Source organism: Clinocottus analis, unplaced genomic scaffold, assembly GCF_023055335.1.
Source record: "Clinocottus analis isolate CAN_PGR_092001 unplaced genomic scaffold, fCliAna1.0.p SCAF_8, whole genome shotgun sequence".
Lineage (NCBI taxonomy): Eukaryota > Metazoa > Chordata > Actinopteri > Perciformes > Cottidae > Clinocottus > Clinocottus analis.
Genome location: NW_027176240.1, coordinates 17,863,372 through 17,882,777, shown reverse-complemented (window position 1 = coordinate 17,882,777; position 19,406 = coordinate 17,863,372). Strand labels below are relative to the sequence as shown.

The window sequence follows — 19,406 nt, the reverse complement described above, 5'->3', positions numbered from 1 at the left end:
AATATTTTTTAAATTAAGTCTGCCATGGGGGCCAATAAAGAAATACATATTTATTAAAGTCAACCTTACAATAGTAGTGTGTATTCTATCGTATACTAGCGTCCCAACTAAGTAGGGCATGTTGGAAAGCTCCCAGCATGCACCGGGGCCCACATACTCATGTAACGTGTTCTCCTGCGTTGTTCCTGAGTTTTGTTTGTTCTAAAATGTTCCCGTTGTTCCACAATGCCGTCGTTGTGACACAATTAGTCATCAAGAGTGAACGTGGTTCAACCGTGAGTGATTGATAACATGGCACCCAATTAAACTCCATGAGATGATGGCACACATTCTGTCTTTCTCTCTGGTGTGTAATCTGTCTGACTTCAAACCTCCTGTTGCCCAAAGTAAACTAAATAGAGTTTTTTTTTTAAACATGTTAAGGTGAAATATAAAATTATCTCAGCAACCATAACCAGCTACCAGCTCTCAATGATTCACTTTAATGAAAAACAATGTCTGACTTACAGATGGTGTGTTGACCCAACTTGAAAATATTGAATGTGAGTCATTGCTTTTCAAAGTTGAGCCAAGGTTGAAATGTTTTCAGAAAATATTATATAATTCAGCACGTGTATTGGCAGCCGACTATGTAATGGCTTGTTTGCACGAGCAGCATTCCCCAGGCTCCCTGTGGTTGTTAATCTATTTGACAGCAGCAAGGTAAAAGAAAGGGGTAACTTATGCAGACCTTGCAAAATACAGGCTCAAATCACACTTGAAGTGACTGATGGGCGCTGTACCTTGATCAATGAAGCTCAGGTGAGATGATGAAACACAACACTGTGGAAGTTCTGCTATTTGCCTGCTAATTCTTTTGATTCTTGGTCTCTTTTGGCAGCGCAATCCGCATCAGTCGGAAGGGATGGCATATGCTTCTCAACTTCTGTTTCCACACGGCTCTGACCTTTGCTGTGTTTGCCGGCGGCATCAATCGAATCAAATACCCCATCATCTGTCAAGCAGTAAGTGCATTCCCTTTTCATTCATCCCACTCTCAAAGCTTGTCTGAAAATTGATTATGAACGTCTATTCAGGTGTCTGCGACCAGTGAGTGCAGTGTGTGGACATATAGTAGGTCGGCTTTGTGTGTTTTTCATGCTTCAGCTACATGTATGCTCCAGTAAGTCATATAGCATAGTGTTGACACAATGAAGCCTAATGATTCAGGCCTTTCCCCATCATGAATGCACTCACTCTCTGTTTCTCTATTGTCTGTGTCTGCTCTCGTTGCCTGGGGCTAGCTGTGGGTGTCATAGCCCAAATGTTGTCACTTTTCTGGACATTTTGGAAAGTGGCAGTATATAAAACATTTACTGGTCATTAGAACTCCACATACTGTAAATATGTGTTTTCCCATGGAAGGTTTAGGTACCACAGCAGTGTTCATTTAATGACAGCGTCAAAGGTATTGTAGCATTTACATACACAGTTTGGGGATTTAACAGACGTCCCACTGATGTACAGGTTTTGTCTGTATCCAAAAAAAAGATTGATTAAATGGGATTCATGGTCGCCAGAGGGTGAACTTCACTGCCTTTTCCGCTCGGTCCACCAGCATGTCAACGTTCTTGTGAAACATCTTCACATCTACTACAGCTGATTGAACATTCATCATTCCCAGAGGATGTATCTTAATGACCTTCATGGTCAAAACAATTATTTTTCCAATACTTTGGTTCAAGGGTTGAATACAAAACTAATCACATTCTCATCAGCATTATTTGTACTTTGCTGGCATGACAGCACGCTTAGCTCGGAAGATGAAGATGTAGAACATCAGTCTTTCTGTGTGTGTGTGTGTGTGTGTGTGTGTGTGTGTGTGTGTGTGTGTGTGTGTGTGTTGGGGGGAGGGCATGGAGATTCGGGATGTCAGGACAGATTTGGCAAGAAAGAGAAATGCTTTCTTACCCGCTGGCTCCTCACTATTTTTAGGATGTTGTACATCAAGAATAACGCAGGTGGGACAAGGAGGAAACCTTGACAATGCATGTACAATGTTGTGAAGGAACTGGGAGGCTGGGGGATAGGTTATTGATAGATTGACCGGGGCATTAATTGGAGTGTATTGTTGTTGGAAGTAATTCTGAAGTGACGGATGAGAGATCATTGAGGTTGTCGAAATCCGTGTTGAGATGAGAGTCAGTCGGAATAAAAAGAAAGTCACATGTTACTTTTGTTTCTTACTTTTTCACATGGTTAGATATGGTCCCGGTGGATTTCCTCTCCAACTGATTGACAGCTGGACCTGTTCAGGTTGCGAGCATGAAACATCATCTGGAGCCGAGGATCCTCCACTGTCAGCTCACTTCAGCAGGGGGTGCATTTATGTATGTAGCCTCGGAGAGATTGATGTGCACTTCTTCTCCACTTTTAACTCTCCTGTTTCAACCTCCTCCGTCACCGGGCCTCTCTCGCTCCCTTTATCGCGAGCCGCAGCGCTGTTTGGGGACTCAGCTGTCACAAGCACTTTAGGTGGCCCCTTATTCCGCGGTGTAAAGACACCGCCTCTACGTGGTAAAATGCGCGGCGTCGTGTTTCATGCCTGAGCTGCGAGAGAACGAGTCTCTGTGACAGGGAAGTCCTTAAGAAGTCCTTAAGCAGCAGCCGCCCTCCTCCGCAGCCGTACAGCACCAAACGGCCGGTGTTTGTCCGTCACTCACCAGCTCCCCACCGTTTACTGTCACGGTCCTAACTTTCCCATCCTCTTTACTCTGCTGACAGTCATGTTGAGGATGTTCACACTCGGCCTTTTTTCTCACTTAAGGTCCACTTCTGATTGTTAAAATAAATAAATAAATTAGGGCGGTTGAATGAAAAAAGGAGAAAAGATAAGCTGGGCTGTAAATATGTGTTATGCAACTGTCAGCTGTAATGACCAAAATAAATATTCCGCTTACCCTCACCCATCACTGCCCGCTGGTATGAATCCAAATTTAATGCAGTCAGGGTCATATTTTCTCGCCACACGCTTTGCAGCTCAGGGTTGTCTGCCACATTACTTTTTGGTATTAAAAACGGATCCATTTTGTGTTACTGCTCTGGCGTCTTTAGCTCCCATAATGTGATGGATTCCAGATGTGTAAATATCACCATGCAGACTCTGTCAACATAAATCCTGTATGCAGTATGTATACTTCTGTATATACAACAAGCTTTACACAATCATCCAACCCATGTAGATCCATTCAGTATTTATTCCTTTGGCTTTTATTTAAGGTTTACAACTTACAGAAACACTTGCTTTTTTTTTGTTTCACTATGATGTTGTGGAAACGTAGGGCCCACCCCCCAGTTACCCTTCAGCTAGACACGGTTAGCCCCGTCAGCACTTTTGCTGCTTGTTACATCCCCTTTTCAGTCGAGGAGATGATCACAGGTCAGCCAAAGAATAAGTGAAAAAGTGTCAAAAGTAGGAGCAACGTTTTCAAACAATATTTATTCGCACTGCTGGTGGTTAATAAAACAACAAAGTTTCTGTATGAAGTGGGAGAGGTTGGGACAGTGTGTGGACGTGCAAAACAAATAGAAATCAAGATAATAAAACTAGGCCTGACTAACTACCTCTGGAAAGGAAACAAACAAAATAGCTTCATAAGCTTCTCTAAAAATGTTCGACCAAAACAAATACAGAGGGAGCACCGACGTGTTTGCATAAATGTACAGGGTACCACAAACGCACCTCCTGCCCTCTACCGCTCACCACAAACCTTCAGTGTCAGTGTGTGCATTGTAAGAAAGATCGCTCCCAAACTCTTCTGGCTTCCTCCTTTTAAAATGTCCACCACTCCCCTGGTTGGCCTTCGCAGCTGGTAAATGAACAGGTTGCAACCTGTGGAAGAAAACAAGAGGGAAGAGGAGAAACACAAAACACTGACACGTGACACTGCTGTTTGCTGCTTGCCACCGGCCAAGGTGTCGCCATGTTGAGAGCCGCTGAGAGGCAACAGAAATTCTCCTGTACATAAATCGTGAATAAAGCACCTCTTATATGTTATAAGAAATACAAGAAATTAATAAATTATTCGTCAATCCTCCAATCCCATTTGATTAGATAAGTATTGTAATGTTTTACAAGATAACTGAACAACTAACACTGGGACACAGATTCATATGTTGTGTGCTTCTTGTGAGACGTCTTTCAACCTCCACCACTGTTTTGGAGGCAGCCAAAACACAACTTTGACAAATCATCATCTTTTTAAAGGTGATGTGGCGAAATTGTCAACCAACCGTTGCTTTAGTCACACATCCAGTGATCACAAAGAAACATGATTAATTTAGATTTCTGCTGTGCCCCGATGATTGGATGAGTTACACCTTTAACATTGTTAAATATTGATTATAGCTGTGTTAATGCATTATTGACCAGTAGCATGACATTATTAGGGGCGACATTTGGGTTGACGGTTTGTTACTTTGTCAGGTTTACGTCATTGTTTACTCACTCTGAAATACAATTTGATTATTTGAAATTGAGAAATCCACTCTATTCACAAACTAACATTCATAACGGAGTTTCAAGTCTAGTCAGAAATTGAGTATGTTGTTAACAAAGGGTCATACGTTTTTTACAATAACCACCTGCAGTAAGCATTCTAAGTCATTGTTTAATTATTTATTCGATGCAATAATCCATCAGTCGCTGTTGTAAAGTTGTTTTGGTTCAGATATTCTCTTTTTCAGAAGTTTACTTGTGGAAAGATCCATTCAAACGTAATATTTTACAACATGGTGACCCACAAGGTGTTATTTTTAATTGCTAACTATTATGGTGTAACAAACATTAATACTTGATGGACTAACTATAAATCAAGCCACAAACCTATAGGCCTTCTTAGAAAACAAAGAGCGCCTCCTGCATGCAGTAGGGGAGAGGGTGTTGTTGACAAAGCCAATGCGACTTCATCCGCCCGGCTGCTGCTGCTGCTCTTTTACTTGTTTAGCATTTCAGTCATTTATCTAATTTTATCCCGGGGCCTTTGAATGTTTCTCGCTGCTCCTCCTTTACCCAATCACTGCTAACAGGACAACTCTCTGGAGATCTGGGCAGGAGCCCAGATCGTGTGTCGCTCCGCTGGGAGGGAGGCGGGCCCCACCAGACACAATTTTGGGATAATTACAGGACTGCATGTGGAGCTGCGAGGCGCGCCCGACACATACGCAGATTCAAATGCTCTTGCACGCGCGACGCCTTCTGCAGTTCTCTCCCTTCCCCTCCTCTCAGGGGGACACATAAGTACACACTCTCCCTCCGACAGAGGGAACTTCAAGGAGCTCTGAAACTAGCTTTGGCAGCTCCAGCCGCACTTCAAGCATGCACTCCCCCACCCGGCCCTCCTCCGCCCGTCAACCCCCGCGCCCCGTCTCCACCCCCATCCCATACTCATCCTGTCGCTCCCCATCTGTATGCCACTCTTCCGTGTTGCACCACCTCCCCGCCCCACCGTGCCACTGCTGCTATGCAGCATCCGATGTCTTTTACGGCCTCAAAGTCAAAGTCGTCTCTGATCTCTATTTCTATCTTCTTCCAACGTGGCTCGTTTTGTCGTAGATTTAAGCAACACCTCCGCTGCCACGCCACACAACTCCCGTTAGCCTGCGTTGAGCAGCAAAGCAACACACACAGGATATCCTCGTTTCCCCTCGCCTTACCTCATCTTACCTCGGACCGTCAAATTTGGATTAGACATCTCAGTTGATTGTTCAGGGAGTGTGTGACCAGCGTCAAATAACCTATTAATTTAGCAAAGAACTTGGTGAAGGATGTGACCTAGATCTGAGGTTACTTCCGACTGTCAGCTTAAAGATGCTTTACAGAGGATTTCCTCATTAGTGTGCCACTGTGAAATTAGTAGTGACGGCAAAGGCTGGCACAAAAAAAAAGAAAAAAGAAAGAAGACATTACAGTATCTGCAGTGATTTGCTTTGTACTTCCATTGGGCCCAATTTGAGTGTTCCTGAGCTCATTTCCCCACATGTGAAATGCTCCGGGCAGACTGGTTACTTATGCATCCCAAACAGTAGGGAGCCAATATAATGAATATATGTCCATAGAAGACAGCATGGAGGGAGCTTTGAATTTAAGTTAAATTGTTAAACCTAGTCATCTGACAGTGTCTTTACAGACAATACAAAATAAGGTGCCATTCTTAACTAGAAAAGTGCACTCTATGGAGAGACGATCTCCGCCCGCTCCCCTCCAAAAAACAAAGACTCAGTTGGCGCTCCCAGCGCTCTGAAAGTCAAGATGGTGTCCAAGAAAACTAAATTAGACTCATGAATCTTGTATCCTGCCTAACTTCAGGGCAGTGGTTCTCAAATTGTGGGGCGCGACCCTCTAGTGGGGCGCGGAGGTATTACAGATAGGGCGCGGGGGAGATTCTGAAAATAAATAAATAAATAAAATTGAGTTGTTTTTTTTTAAGAATCCTTTATTAATCCCACTGTATGGGGAATTCTGCATTTTACCCATCGTTAGTAATTAGATCTTTGTGCTGCTGTGAAGCACTCGGGCTTCAGTGTCTTGCTCAAGAACATGAAACTATGGACAGAAAACAGGGACCCAACCAGCTTCCTTGATACTTTTTTTTGCCAAATATGAGTTATTTTTTGCACATATATAACTTTATTTGGATTGTTTGAACAAAGTGATTGCAAACGTTATTAGTTTTTGTCAGATGGAGCAATCTGGTTTACTTGAAAGGGATTTCAATTTTCTTTTATCTATTCATTTAAAAAAGCACAGATGGAGGAGTCTCAAAAAGTTAGACCATTTTATTCCAATGTTGTTGGGGCGGTGGAGCCCCAACATTTTTCTTTCTTCAAAGTGGGGCGTGACAAAAAAAAAAAACACTGCTTTAGGGGAACATAGCATATCGGGTACGGAATTAATCTGCAGATGCTCTGGTTCAAAAGAAGACTAAACCTTTCTATGATCTCAGTGTTTGAGTCACGACTAAGGCCAAAATGTGACTCTGCAACCGAGCAGGTCGCCAAGCCGATTGCCAGAAATGGCTTCCAATGCAGTTGTTGTTCACCTGCCAGCCAGTCAGTGACGATAGAAAACAGTTGATACATTTTCACTGCAACCACGAGTTGTCCTCAAGCATACAGTTACAAATGAACATAAATAATATTAAGCAGATTGATCGTGTAGTGAGCCTGGTAGGCACGGATAGACAGAAAGATACACACAAGCACACACACACACATCCGAACGCCGCAGAAAATGATGTTGTTAAAGTCAGCTACACGCATCAGTAACTAAACGATCGATTTTATTATTTACTGTTTGAATAAGAACCAGAACAAACATTTGATCTGTGGCGACCAGACTGTTAGATTTACAGTTTTACCCGTTCAGTTTTAGATTGTTCTGTTTTGCACCATAACTGTCGGGTAATTTCCAAAGCTGGTGGTGGTTTTCTTCTGGGTCTTACTGTTAAGTGCTGGCGGGCTGACATGCTTTCTTTGTACTCTTTTATGCTCTTTTTAGACTTTCATTACTGCGTGACAAGTTGTCATACAACATGTCATAGTTCTTATTATTCAATGTGAAATAGAGTAGATTTAATTAACACATATTAATGTGACTTCTCAGGAGATTATTGTAATGAAAGTAGGCGTGTGTTTTAGGTCGAGAACTTGGATTGTGCAATGGTGCTCGAAACAACGATGTCTCATTATTGCTGATGATGACACTTTTGGAACAACACATCTGTGTTGTAATCGGCGTGAAGGAAGCCAGTAAGAGCTAGTTATCTGTTAGCATGTGTGCGCAGCGCAGTACTGCTTGGCTAATGGCTAACGTACAGAAGTTTGCATTAAGTTACGTCATGATGCGTTCAAGCTCCACACAATGAAAATTAGCATTGGGTGAAGGTAAATCATAAAGCTATCAGGATCTGTACTGTAATCTTGTAAAAAAAAAAAAAAGAAAGGATTTTGGGAGAAATTTGAGGACAATCATCAGGGATTAATTAAAAATTCAAAAGTCAGTGTATGTTGAAGTACATATAATTTATTGTTTGGTTATGTTTTTACTGTGGTATTCATTGGGTATCGTGGATTGTGGAACTTCACTGGTAATATAATTGATCACTACATTTCTATAATTGTAAAATTGTATGTAGGACACTATATTTGGTTGAACTTGGTGTACCTAATAAACTGGCTGGATTAGTTCTTAATCTAAGACTGTAAATCTAGACATTGATTTATAAAGACCACCTTTATGCCAAGCCTGCCGCTCATCACCTGTTGTACTTTGGGCTGTTTGTAGCACACTTAGAACAGAAAGGTGCACGGCAAGCCTGCTGTGGCGACTCCTCATTACTTTCACCTTTCACATGAAATCACAAATTCTCTGTGACTTGACTTGTATCAAACATGACACCTCTTGCCTCGTCTTTATCAGGTCACATCTGTTGCTCTTTTACACAAATTACCATGAAGGAGCATGTACCCGAAAGCTCTTCAAAGCTAACTGCAGCTAATAAGTTGACTGTATGACACGATGTCGTCGGGGTGCGTAACTTTAAGACTGTAAACGCAGAGTGTGGACACATTGGAGCGTGCTAGCTTTGAGACTAACTCAAACTACTGAATTATAATGAAATTAGAGTGCGATGCTTCATGGCTAGACACATGAGTAGTGCACTCATAAGGCCGACAGATGAGGCTTAAAACAATGACTTCTTATTTCAACCTATTAATATAATATGCTGTAATGCTGTCTCTGTTTGTGTTGAGTACAGTAAAGTTTGTTTTGACACATCTGTAATAACGCATGCATCATCATATTGTTTCCTTGGTGGCAAGTTTAAAAGAATCCATGCTGCATCATCAGTAATTGTGATGTTGTTCATAAACACTGAGAATGCTATAAAACAATAATCACAACTAATAACAAACTTGTATAGTCAGTTATCACAACACTTTTTGGCAGGGATTATAGTGCTTTATGTATTCTATAGTTGTAATACATACATTTATTTGTATAATGCATCATAATTACTCTTATCATATTGTATTATAATGCGATTATAAGTAACTCTCCGTGGTCATTGTTAAATATAAGTAGTTTTTTTACAATGCTTTGTGTGCTCTTGCATTTACTTAGATTTGGACTTAGAGTAACTTATAATCACATTGTATTGCATCATGACAGTGATTATTACTATGCATTATGAAACAATTGTAATGTTTTAAAACATTACTTGAAAAACATCATAACGTGAGATGTGTTGTGAATTCTGTGCTTATAACTATAATAACAGCGCTACATTCAGATTAAAAGCTTTACATTAAATTGCATTATCGGCATTATCATAGAAAGCGTTATAGTGATGATAATGCAAGAATACGTAATGTCATCCAAAAGATACTAGAACTCATAATTAATTATAACGTCCCATCTCAATTGTTTTATGACTGTCGCCATAGTGCATCAGACAGCATTATGTGCATTAATAAGTGTAGCCATGAATCATTATGAAAGTGTTATAATTCACTATGAATGCCCCTTTAATGCTTGTGTATGGGTGTGCGGTTTGATTCATTTGGAGCGTCATTGTCAGCCATCCTGAGTGATGAAAGTCTGAGGCGACTGAAGCTGTGGCTTTTTCCAGCTTTTAGTTTCCAGCTCTATTTTGTTAACTGCACGGTCATTGTGCTGCTCACTGATACGATCGCTGGCTGAAATTATGTATTTACCCACATTTTCTAGCAACAAAGGGACATCAGGAGAAAGCACGCAGCGACTTTGAAAAGAACAGTATTTTCAGGCCGCTCAGTGTTGAGCAGACTGTCTTTATCAACATATCCACGCTCTGATTTATTATTGGTCTTATCTAAACATGCTTACCACAACCGCCCCCATCCGACTCAAAAACTATTTTATAAACTAAAACTGAAATTATTTGTTTCGGCATTTAAAAATGAACTTTGCTGTGGTTTTGGAGAATCCAACATTGGCTGTAGGTGAGAGGCCGGATGCTTGGCCGACCTCCAACTCAAGAGATTTTGCTTTGAGAACAGTGACTATTCATACAGGAGGATTTTTTTTTTCAAGAAAATTTAAACATGTGTGTTTTTCAGCACAATGTGGTAGTTTTCTCTCGGGACAGCGGTAGATGACGTCGCCTGAGGCGGCGAGCTGCTGTTTCTGTTCGATTCCCCGGTTGCCATCCTGGTGGATGATCCAGTTGCGGGTTTGGCTTCATTATTTGGTTGCTCACTAGTCTGAGATCAGTGAGGGTGCTCATCACGGGATGTGAAAGACTCTTGTGTACTAGAGCGAGGGAATGGGGGGGGGGGGGTCTCTTTGTTTAAAAAATATATACTTTTTTTCCCGACTTTCTGGTGAAAACCAAAAATATCAGCTGGTGGATTGAGAGGTCTTGCAGGTAAATGGACAGTTTCTCCCAGGTAGTCAAGATTTGACCAGCTGCTGTCACAGTAAATCAGAACGGCATTCGATCAGCCTGGGAGCTCATTGCATCTTGATTTACCTTGCACTGCAGCTGGATTCTATTCTACAGTTTCTTTTTTCGAGCGTCCTTCGGTTGAATGCAGGTGAACGGTCCATGTGGGAAGCAAAAGAGGCAGAACCCATTGGACGAAATGCAATCTAGGAACCCATCCGCTATCGGTATCTCAAGACGCTATTCGGATCGGAACAATGAGTAACGCACGAAAAAAGGAAGTCTTGGACCAAATATCTGCTTTTAGCCCCTCGCGCACAGAAGCCCATCTGTGGTCAGACCAACAGCCGATGGTTTCAGAGATCCCACCTGACTGACTTCGACTTGAGTTTGATTGACAGATGGTACATCCAATCAACTGCCAAGCATTTTTTTTTTTAAAGTGCATCCAAAGTGGTTTCCAATGACAGCTTCTCAGATGGGTCTATGAAACAAACCATCTGCTACGCCAGGTTACATCTTGACTGAGGATGCCCAAAACCTGACTGTCGAGAATAACACAAATTATAAGAAGTCATATATGGGTTCCATAAATCGTACTTGTACACGCCTCCGGGGTGCATCTATAGTCTGAAAAATGGGATTAAGTTGGTTAATTGCATACTTTATACTGCACATGCTTGACAATTGTGTGGTCTGTATTAGCTGTTAAAAAGAATTACTCTATTGACCGCCATGCTCTAATAATGCAATTTCACTTCCTGCATTAGGGGTTGGTTATTTTTTCAATCAGCCAGTTGTGATCAATGTGCCCCCCTCTCTACCTTTACCATGTCTGATAATTTATGAGCCCCCCCCGCCCCTCCCCCATCTTATTTCCATATTGCAAACACACATCCTCCCCGTCTGCTCCTGGCACTAATGAAGCTCTGAAGCGCGCGGACTCCGCAGCAGTGATTGACTTCCCACCCGCTCTTTGCTCTCTGTAACCAGCTCAAGGACATTTCCAATTAGCATCTGGACTCTGGTACACTAGCTTCAGTCCCGAGGCCTACCAGGCTGGCGAGAAGCCATTTGATTGGGTGTCTCAGGTTGTCACCTCATGAACAGACTGACTGGGTGGAGAAAAGGCTCAGTGCATTTTAATTTTCTCCCTCGATTCCCCCTCCCCCAACCTCTCTCTCTCTCTCTCTCTCTCTCTCTCTCTCTCTCTCTCTCTCTCTCTCTCTCTCTCTCTCTCTCTCTCTCTCTCTCTCACTCTGTCTTGTAACTCTCTGCTCTTTCTATGAGATGGCAAAGCCTTTAAACAAAGTTAGATCAGTTCCCCCATCCAAACATAATTCATGAATATTAAAGCGAGGATGAGCGGAGGTACGTACGCCGTACATTTCGGAACACAATCACGCCCCGGTAGTTGTCAGCGTGACTGTCATTTATATTCCGATTTGTTATTCGCAGTGCACACCCCCGTGTCCTCTAACTCAACTGATAAGGAGCGGCTTAGGATCCAACTGTATCACCTCACCATAGTGCTCTTATCCCAAACAACCTTGATGATTCAGAAGCACTTTTTCAGCATTTCTCGTATCATTGTCTTTTAGCAGAGGATAAGACAAAGCAGGCAGGTCTCTATGGAGACACCCTTGGAGTGACATTGATGATGTTTTATTTTGTGAGAAGAGTGGCAGCTCCCCCTGAACATCTTTGCTTTGAGTCACAGGAATATAATCAAGTCTGACATTTTCCAGAGAGGCATACTGTACAGAAAATGGGAAGAAGTTCAGAGACGTCAAATAAATAACTGCGCCCTCTTTCACCCTACGTCAGGTTGGGGTGGTGCTGCACTACTCGTCCCTGTCGACCATGTTGTGGCTCGGGGTGACGGCCAGGAACATTTATAAACAGGTGACCAAGAAGCCTCCGCAGAGCCAAGATGGCGACCCGCCTCCGCCCCCCAAACAGCCGCTGTTGAGGTAAGCACAAATGTCCTCGCAACCCTCCTCAACCCTGACTGCCTCGAGACGGTGTGTGTGTGTGTGTGTGTGTGTGTGTGTGTGTGTGTGTGTGTGTGTGTGTGTGTGTGTGTGTGTGTGTGTGTGTGTGTGTGTGTGTGTGTGTGCGTGCATGCTTTTGATCTCTCTTGTTCTGTTCTTGCTGTCTGCTGTGTGTGTATCTTCAGAGGCGAAGGACTGGTTAACTGTGCAATTATTTGCTTCCCCATTTCTTGTTTTTTGTCATTACCTTACTGAAACTGAGATGGAAGTAGAAGTTTCACTGGCTGTATCCGGCACAGCTTGAATTAATGATTTTGAGCCGGTGTGGAGGTACTCAGATCCTTTACGTGAGTAAAAGTGCCAATACAATAAACCAATTCTGCAGACAATGTGACTATTATTATGAAATTGTTGATGTATCAATGTGTAAGTAGTATTTTACTGTTGTTGCTGCTTGGCTAGGTTCATACTACCTTTTATGTAAAGTGGTTCATTGTATGTGGTCACGGGCCAAACAGCAGTGGGAACCATCCGTTTAAGCTTTAACAGTGCATGTGTTTGATGTGTTTTTTAAATGTAAAATCTATATTTTTCCTCTCAAATGTTGTGAAGTAGAGGTATAAAATAGAGTAACATTGAATACCCTTATTTAAAAAGTGACAATACACATCAATTAACAGTAGCAGTTGACAAGATGTAAATGTGACAGATTTAGCCTCACAGGCTAATGTTCATCTTCAGGCGCTGGCAGGTTGATGAGATTCAAAGAAAACACACAAGAGCACATCAGCACAGATAAAAGCACAATGACAATTAGTAGAACAATTACCAATAACCAATTATACGCCAGATCATGGCAGCATGTTTGATTGTGCATTAACCACGGGTCTTTAGATTTGGAGAGAGAAGTTCTTTAGTTCTGTGGGTAAAGAGTTTCAGGTATGTGATGGCCAAGTAAAAGTCTGGCTGTCCGAAGGTACTTTGTCTGTGTGGTATATGTTTTAGTTCATTGAGCGCAGGATGGGCCAGACCGTGAGATATGTTCGGCACAAGTAGAATATCAACACATTTCATCATCTTTCCCCAGTTTAAGATTTGTCGATTTGTCCTTTTCTTGTCCAAGTGTGCAGACGTGCGTCTATTAAGTACTTGTGCGTATGCATATTGGATTATGCTAGTTTATGTGTGCTTTTTCAAGTGTTTGCTGGCTCATGTTTCCTTTAGACGGCAACAACAGCTTCACACAGATGAGTTATTGCATCGTTTATCTGCAGAGACATCCACGTTTGCATTCTTTCAAGCCTGTGGCTTTGTTCACTCTGTAGTCACATCGCTGTCAGGTCTTCCCATTCATGCTGTTGGCTCTTCTTTGGGATTATTTTGTCCCACATTTGCTCATGTTCAGAAATTGCATTTTTAACCTCAGTCACTCTCAGCCACAAGGAAAGAAGCATATGTTTTATTATTAATGAATCAAACATATCTTATATATATATATATATATATATATATATATATATATATATATATATATATATATATATATATATATATATATATATATATATAGACACACACGCGCACACACACACACACACACACACACACACACACACCTGTTACAGGTTATATTCAAGCTGGTAACTGCTGCTAAGCAACAATAAAAAAGGGAGTTGCATAAGACTGACAAGCAGCAGTCAGTTAACTTTACATGAAAAGGAATTAATCTCTTGAAGTATTTCCCTGTCTTTCCTCATGTCAAGTCATTCCACTATTTAGTGATTCTCATTCATTTTAAAAACATTTAAATAGAGCAGTTGGGTCAGAGGGAAGGATGGAGGATTGACTTGCAGCTGCTTTAATCTCATTACCCTAAGTATTGCCATCATCATTATCTGTGGCTTTTTATGCTCCTGCCCGAAGTCTCAACCAGATGTACAAGTACTTGTGATTGTATTAATTGTAGGAAACTACAAATTGTGATATAATTAGAAAAACAAATCCACATATTTGTGTTTGAGAAGAAAATGTTTACCTAACAAGAGTACACATTGAGTAAGAATTAAGTCAGCTGAAACACCTTAAGGCCTACTGCATGAAAACTAGTTAGCAAGCGAGCAGAGAACATAATGACCGAAAAGTCATGGATTAAAAACTGGTTGCTAAAAAAGAGGGATAAACACTGCTCGATTAAAAAAATAGACTGTTAGCTTTAATAAAGCTTTTTGGCTTTTCGCTCCTGAAGTCAGGTGATGTAGAATTAAGGACGAGAAATTCCCTTAAGGAGGAGGTTTGGGTTGATGTATGGGTGAAATACACACACGTAACTTCCACCAAGCAAACCAGTATTCCTGTCCTGCGGGAAAGTCAGCCGTTGACTTACTTACTATTTAACTTATTTTAAATGTGTTTAAACTGGCGTATGTGACAAGTTTGGAATGAGACGTGGGTTGAAAAATAAAAGGAGGAAAGCTTGAGAGCGGGGCGTTAAATGACACGCAAAAAGCCTTTCAAAAGTCTTGCTATTTATACACCTTACCATGAGATCATGCTGGGTGTCGAAAGCATGCAAAATTAACCTAAACATACATTTTTCAACTCCATGGAAAAAAAAAATATTGTAAATTGATCCACAATGCTTCATCTACTCGGGAATCAACTGAGAAGACGAGCTTTGAAACATGACAGGCGGTGTTGAGTTGCTCCTCTGACAGTGATGTGGGGGTAATGTTACATCAAGACAAAAAATGTTAGGAACCACTGCTCTAGCCTGACAATGATGTGTTTTTTTTGTAGTATTAAAACATTTTGAAGCCTCAGATTCCACAGTTTTCCCATAGGTATAGATACACATTCTGTCAGGCATTTGGAAAATGTCTGGAATAGCTGAACTGGGTGTTCAATAAATGTTTTGCCTCAGTTATTCTGTTTGAGGCTTCCTGCTACCCTGTAAGGCAGAAAGAATGGAGGGCAGATGAATGTCAGGAGGAGGAGGAAGGACGAAGAAGTGAACAACTTAAAACAAGCTGTTACTATGGAATCACCCCCGTGCGATAACTAATTACCTCAATCACCCAGGAGGCTGCTGAGCCAGGAGCCTTATCACAAATCTAAATGCATTTAGCCCTTTGACCCATTAAATTCCTATTCCCTTAGACACACACGTTAGATTGAATTTCTACTTTTTACGAGTTATTTTTTCTTCTTATTCTTCTTTTTTCCCCCCACTCATTCTCCACCTCATTGCTTTTCTGCTTACCCGCAACATTTGCCGGGTTTAAGAGGATCAGCTCGTGGACACATGCCGTGCTCTTCCTCTGCGGTGGGAAGGTGCTGCGTGAGCTCTTCTGCACGTTGCAGCTGCGCCGCGGAGCTGAACTCCGAGGCGCTTCAAGGAGAAATCCTTTTAAGGGAAGGTTTTGAGATACTGAGGCAAACCGAGGGCCAGCCGTGACAAATGCCTGTTTGTCATCTAATCGTATGCGATTTTTTTGGGGTGTCGTTTCCTGAAAGCCGTCAGGAAAAAATATCGAGTCGCTGAAATTTCCTTGAACTGCGAAATAGTTGGCAAACGATACAGCAAATGACCCCACACAAGAAAAAATATTTAAATATATGGAGCTGCACTGGATGTGAACCCTGCTGGAATAACTTACGGTTTGCTTTCTATTGGCTGTTTTAGAGGGTTTCTTCACATGGACCTTTATCACCCATACACCTGGAGATAATAGCTGTAAAATGTCTGACATTATTACAACTGAAATCTGCTCAATAATGTATTCTTGAAGACTCACTGAAAGTCACTTAGGATAAGGACCCCGCCAGATAAAGATCCGCCCTCAACGCAACCAGCAGCACTTTGCAGATCCTTAGACACCTGCGTGATTGGGTTTTTTAGTTTGGAACGTTCTCAACGCTCTCCCATCATGCACTGCTTGTGAATGGGATAATTTGTCTTGGGCCAGGCGGAGGAAGGGGTGGGGACGGAGACGGGGGGGACGGGCGGGGGTCGTGTGGTGCGGCAGTCGAGTTGATCCACAGTGATTGACTGTAATGCTCCCCGTCAGACAGGCTCATGCAATGAGACTTAGCAGCTGGAGACAAATCAATTTCTCTTCCCTCCCCTCCCAGCAACCGGCCTCTTCCTCCTCATCTACCTCTTTGCCTGTCCCTCCGCTCCCGACAGCGTCTGGCGGCGTAGCCACTGTGCCGTCGCTTTGACCTTTGTGAGAATGCCTGCGACACCGTGCATTAAACGCTTCTGTTCATGCTGTTAAGCGACAGTCATCTAGCATGATGGACACAGATCATTTCTCAAAAGCCTCCTTGCCTCCTAATAAAGAGTCTCCGACATCTGTTTAATGCCACCAGCAGCATTTCTCCCCAGCTGTCCACAGTATTAAGAATTCCAAACAGGCACATGCACTTGTTAAAAGGGAGGGTAAAGTTAGATGACACAGATCTGCTTTTCCTTGCTTGGGGAACGCTTTAGAAAAGCTACTTCTTTGAGCTTTTGAGAGAGAAATAGTTAATGCATCACTACTCACTGATACTAGCTAAGAGATGTGTATTAAAAATGAAGTGGTGTAGTGAGGTAGAGGATCTCTCTAAAATCACAAAGTGATTTCACACCAGTGGAAAGAAGAATATGGAATGAATATACTGGACAGTTGCACAATGCTGTTTTAAAGCAATAATCATGTCTGTCCGTTATTCCTATGGTCTAAGACTGTCCAGAGATATCAGAGAACATGAACGACTCTCTCCCAAATCCCCAAATTAGAGTGCTTAGACAAACGTGTGATGTCATTAAGTATAGAGTGTGGAAATGCTCCATTGTGTGAGATGCTATAGATCAGTGTTTCTGGGGACCCACTTTATAAAAAATCTGAAAAAAGTGTTGCAAACCAATTATTTATCTATGAATCATTATTGCACAGCAAATGTGTGCAGATACGAAAGTTCCTAACCATTTCTACTGCCCCATCACTCATATATTACCTTACATTGGTAGTCTGGCCATTTTTAAGGGATACATGTCTCATTAAGCACAATTTTGTTTCATACATTTGTTTTTGAAAACATCTACACACGTTAAATATTTTATAAATGAAACCAAATAAATGCTTTTAGGTGGAGTTAACGAGAATGTATGCTAGCCTTTCATATAAGATTAATATTAAGACGAATGTTATTAGTAGGCTACAATCATCAGAACAATGAAACAGTCAGACACCCTCGTGTGTCTTTTATATCTGCATTCCACCTTTGAGCCAATGAAAGAATGTCAATGGAATTCTGCAAACTGATTTGGTGACCCTGATAAAATCTCCAGCTGCCGACCTGTGGGTCGCAACCCAGTCTTTAGAAATGCCTGTTATAGATGACACTGGGAGCCGAATGTTGCGAGTGTCAGGGCACATTTTCCTCTTCACAACTTAGAATATACCACGATGGAATAAAGCTCATTACAGTGAAACAAAGAAAACAAACATTGAGTTTCCCATACATTTCTTATGGAGCAACTCCAGACTTCCCACCACATGACATAACAAGTTTAGGACTTACTTCTCTGGTTTCTCGATGTCCTCGGCTATGGAAATAACTAATATGTACTATATTGGAATTATCAATATACTTGGCTTTTAATGATAAGACTAAAGCTAGCAGCCAGTTAGATACAGAGGGAAACTGCTAACATGGCTCTGTCAACAGGTTAACAATATCTGCCTGACCCACAAATAATGTGGCGGACAACTCCTTAAACCTCAATATAAATTGTTTACAGTTTTTGTGCACATTAAATTCAATATAAAGTGTTAAACAGTGTGCGTTACAAGTGCTGTTACCTTTGGACAGAACTATCCGTTTCCCCTGTGTCCAGTCTTTATGCTAAGCTAAGCTGTCTAAATATCTGTCTTCACATTTCACTCTCAGCAAGTAATAGAATGAGCGCATTTCCCAAAAATGTTGACCTCTATGTTTAAAGTGAACTCCGTTGAGACGAAAAGGATTGTTAGATTCAGGTGAGTACATACGTTTACCTCGAGCTGGACGCCTGTCTGTGGTCCCCGGCTGTGTTGCGTGCTCCCTGGTCCAGAGGAAAGGACCGGGCACGGCCACAAGACAGAGGACGATGCATGGTGCACGGGGAGCGGAGGAGCGGAGGATGGCTGTGGAGTCGCTGTGTAGCTGCTGGCTAAAAGGCACTTCAGGGTCTATTTATATCAAATGATTGCTGTTCCTAAACTCACTCCAAAGCACGACTCTGCATACCCAGCCATTTTTTTTTGAAGGGCCTTTCTTCTTTTTAATAGATTGGCCAACAAAAGTGCATGCGTCAAAGTGTTTGTGTGTGTGTGTGTGTGTGTGTGTGTGTGTGTGTGTGTGTGTGTGTGTGTGTGTGTGTGTGTGTGTGTGTGTGTGTGTGTGTGTGTGTGTGTGTAGAATGGAAGTTGTTTCAAAGTGAAGGAGCACCTTTTTGCATCTAAAAGCAGAGGCGCATGTCGACCGTAATTCGTTCGCGCACACTACGTATTTCTTTCATGTACGCCACATGTTTTTTTCGTTGGGCCTTCAGGAAACACTAGCAGGCTTTCCTGGAGGGGATGAAGGGGGAATGAGGCTTATAAAACACAGGGCGCTTTCACATCCCAGTTCTTCTCATTTATGCTTATCTGGCTGACGGCTGTGTAAATGGCTTTCTGTTGGAGAGGAGAGTCCCCCGGGGGAACCGTTCCACTCAGAGACGGTGACAGGCCGGTAATGCCGCCCCTCCCCTCTTCATCCATCCAACCCAAACACCCCTCGCCAAACCAGCACAGACAAACATCTTGATTGTAATTGAATTTTTTTTCGGGGGGACGGATGCTCTGTGACGGAGGACAGATTGGGAGGAAGAGAGAGTGAGAGAAGGGAAGGAAACTGCGGGATGAAGATGGAGGAA

General features: G+C 42.1%; 1 protein-coding gene across 1 annotated transcript in view; it reads left to right on the top strand.

The window, feature by feature from the left end:
- The window catches only part of LOC137780044 (adhesion G protein-coupled receptor A3), a 150,067-nt gene that overhangs the window by 123,631 nt on the left and 7,030 nt on the right, over positions 1 to 19,406 (top strand). Inside the window, exons 16-17 of the mRNA XM_068568367.1 lie at positions 881 to 1,004; positions 12,294 to 12,439. Coding sequence (XP_068424468.1) covers positions 881 to 1,004; positions 12,294 to 12,439 — 270 coding nt within the window. The remainder of the gene's footprint in view (positions 1 to 880; positions 1,005 to 12,293; positions 12,440 to 19,406) is intronic.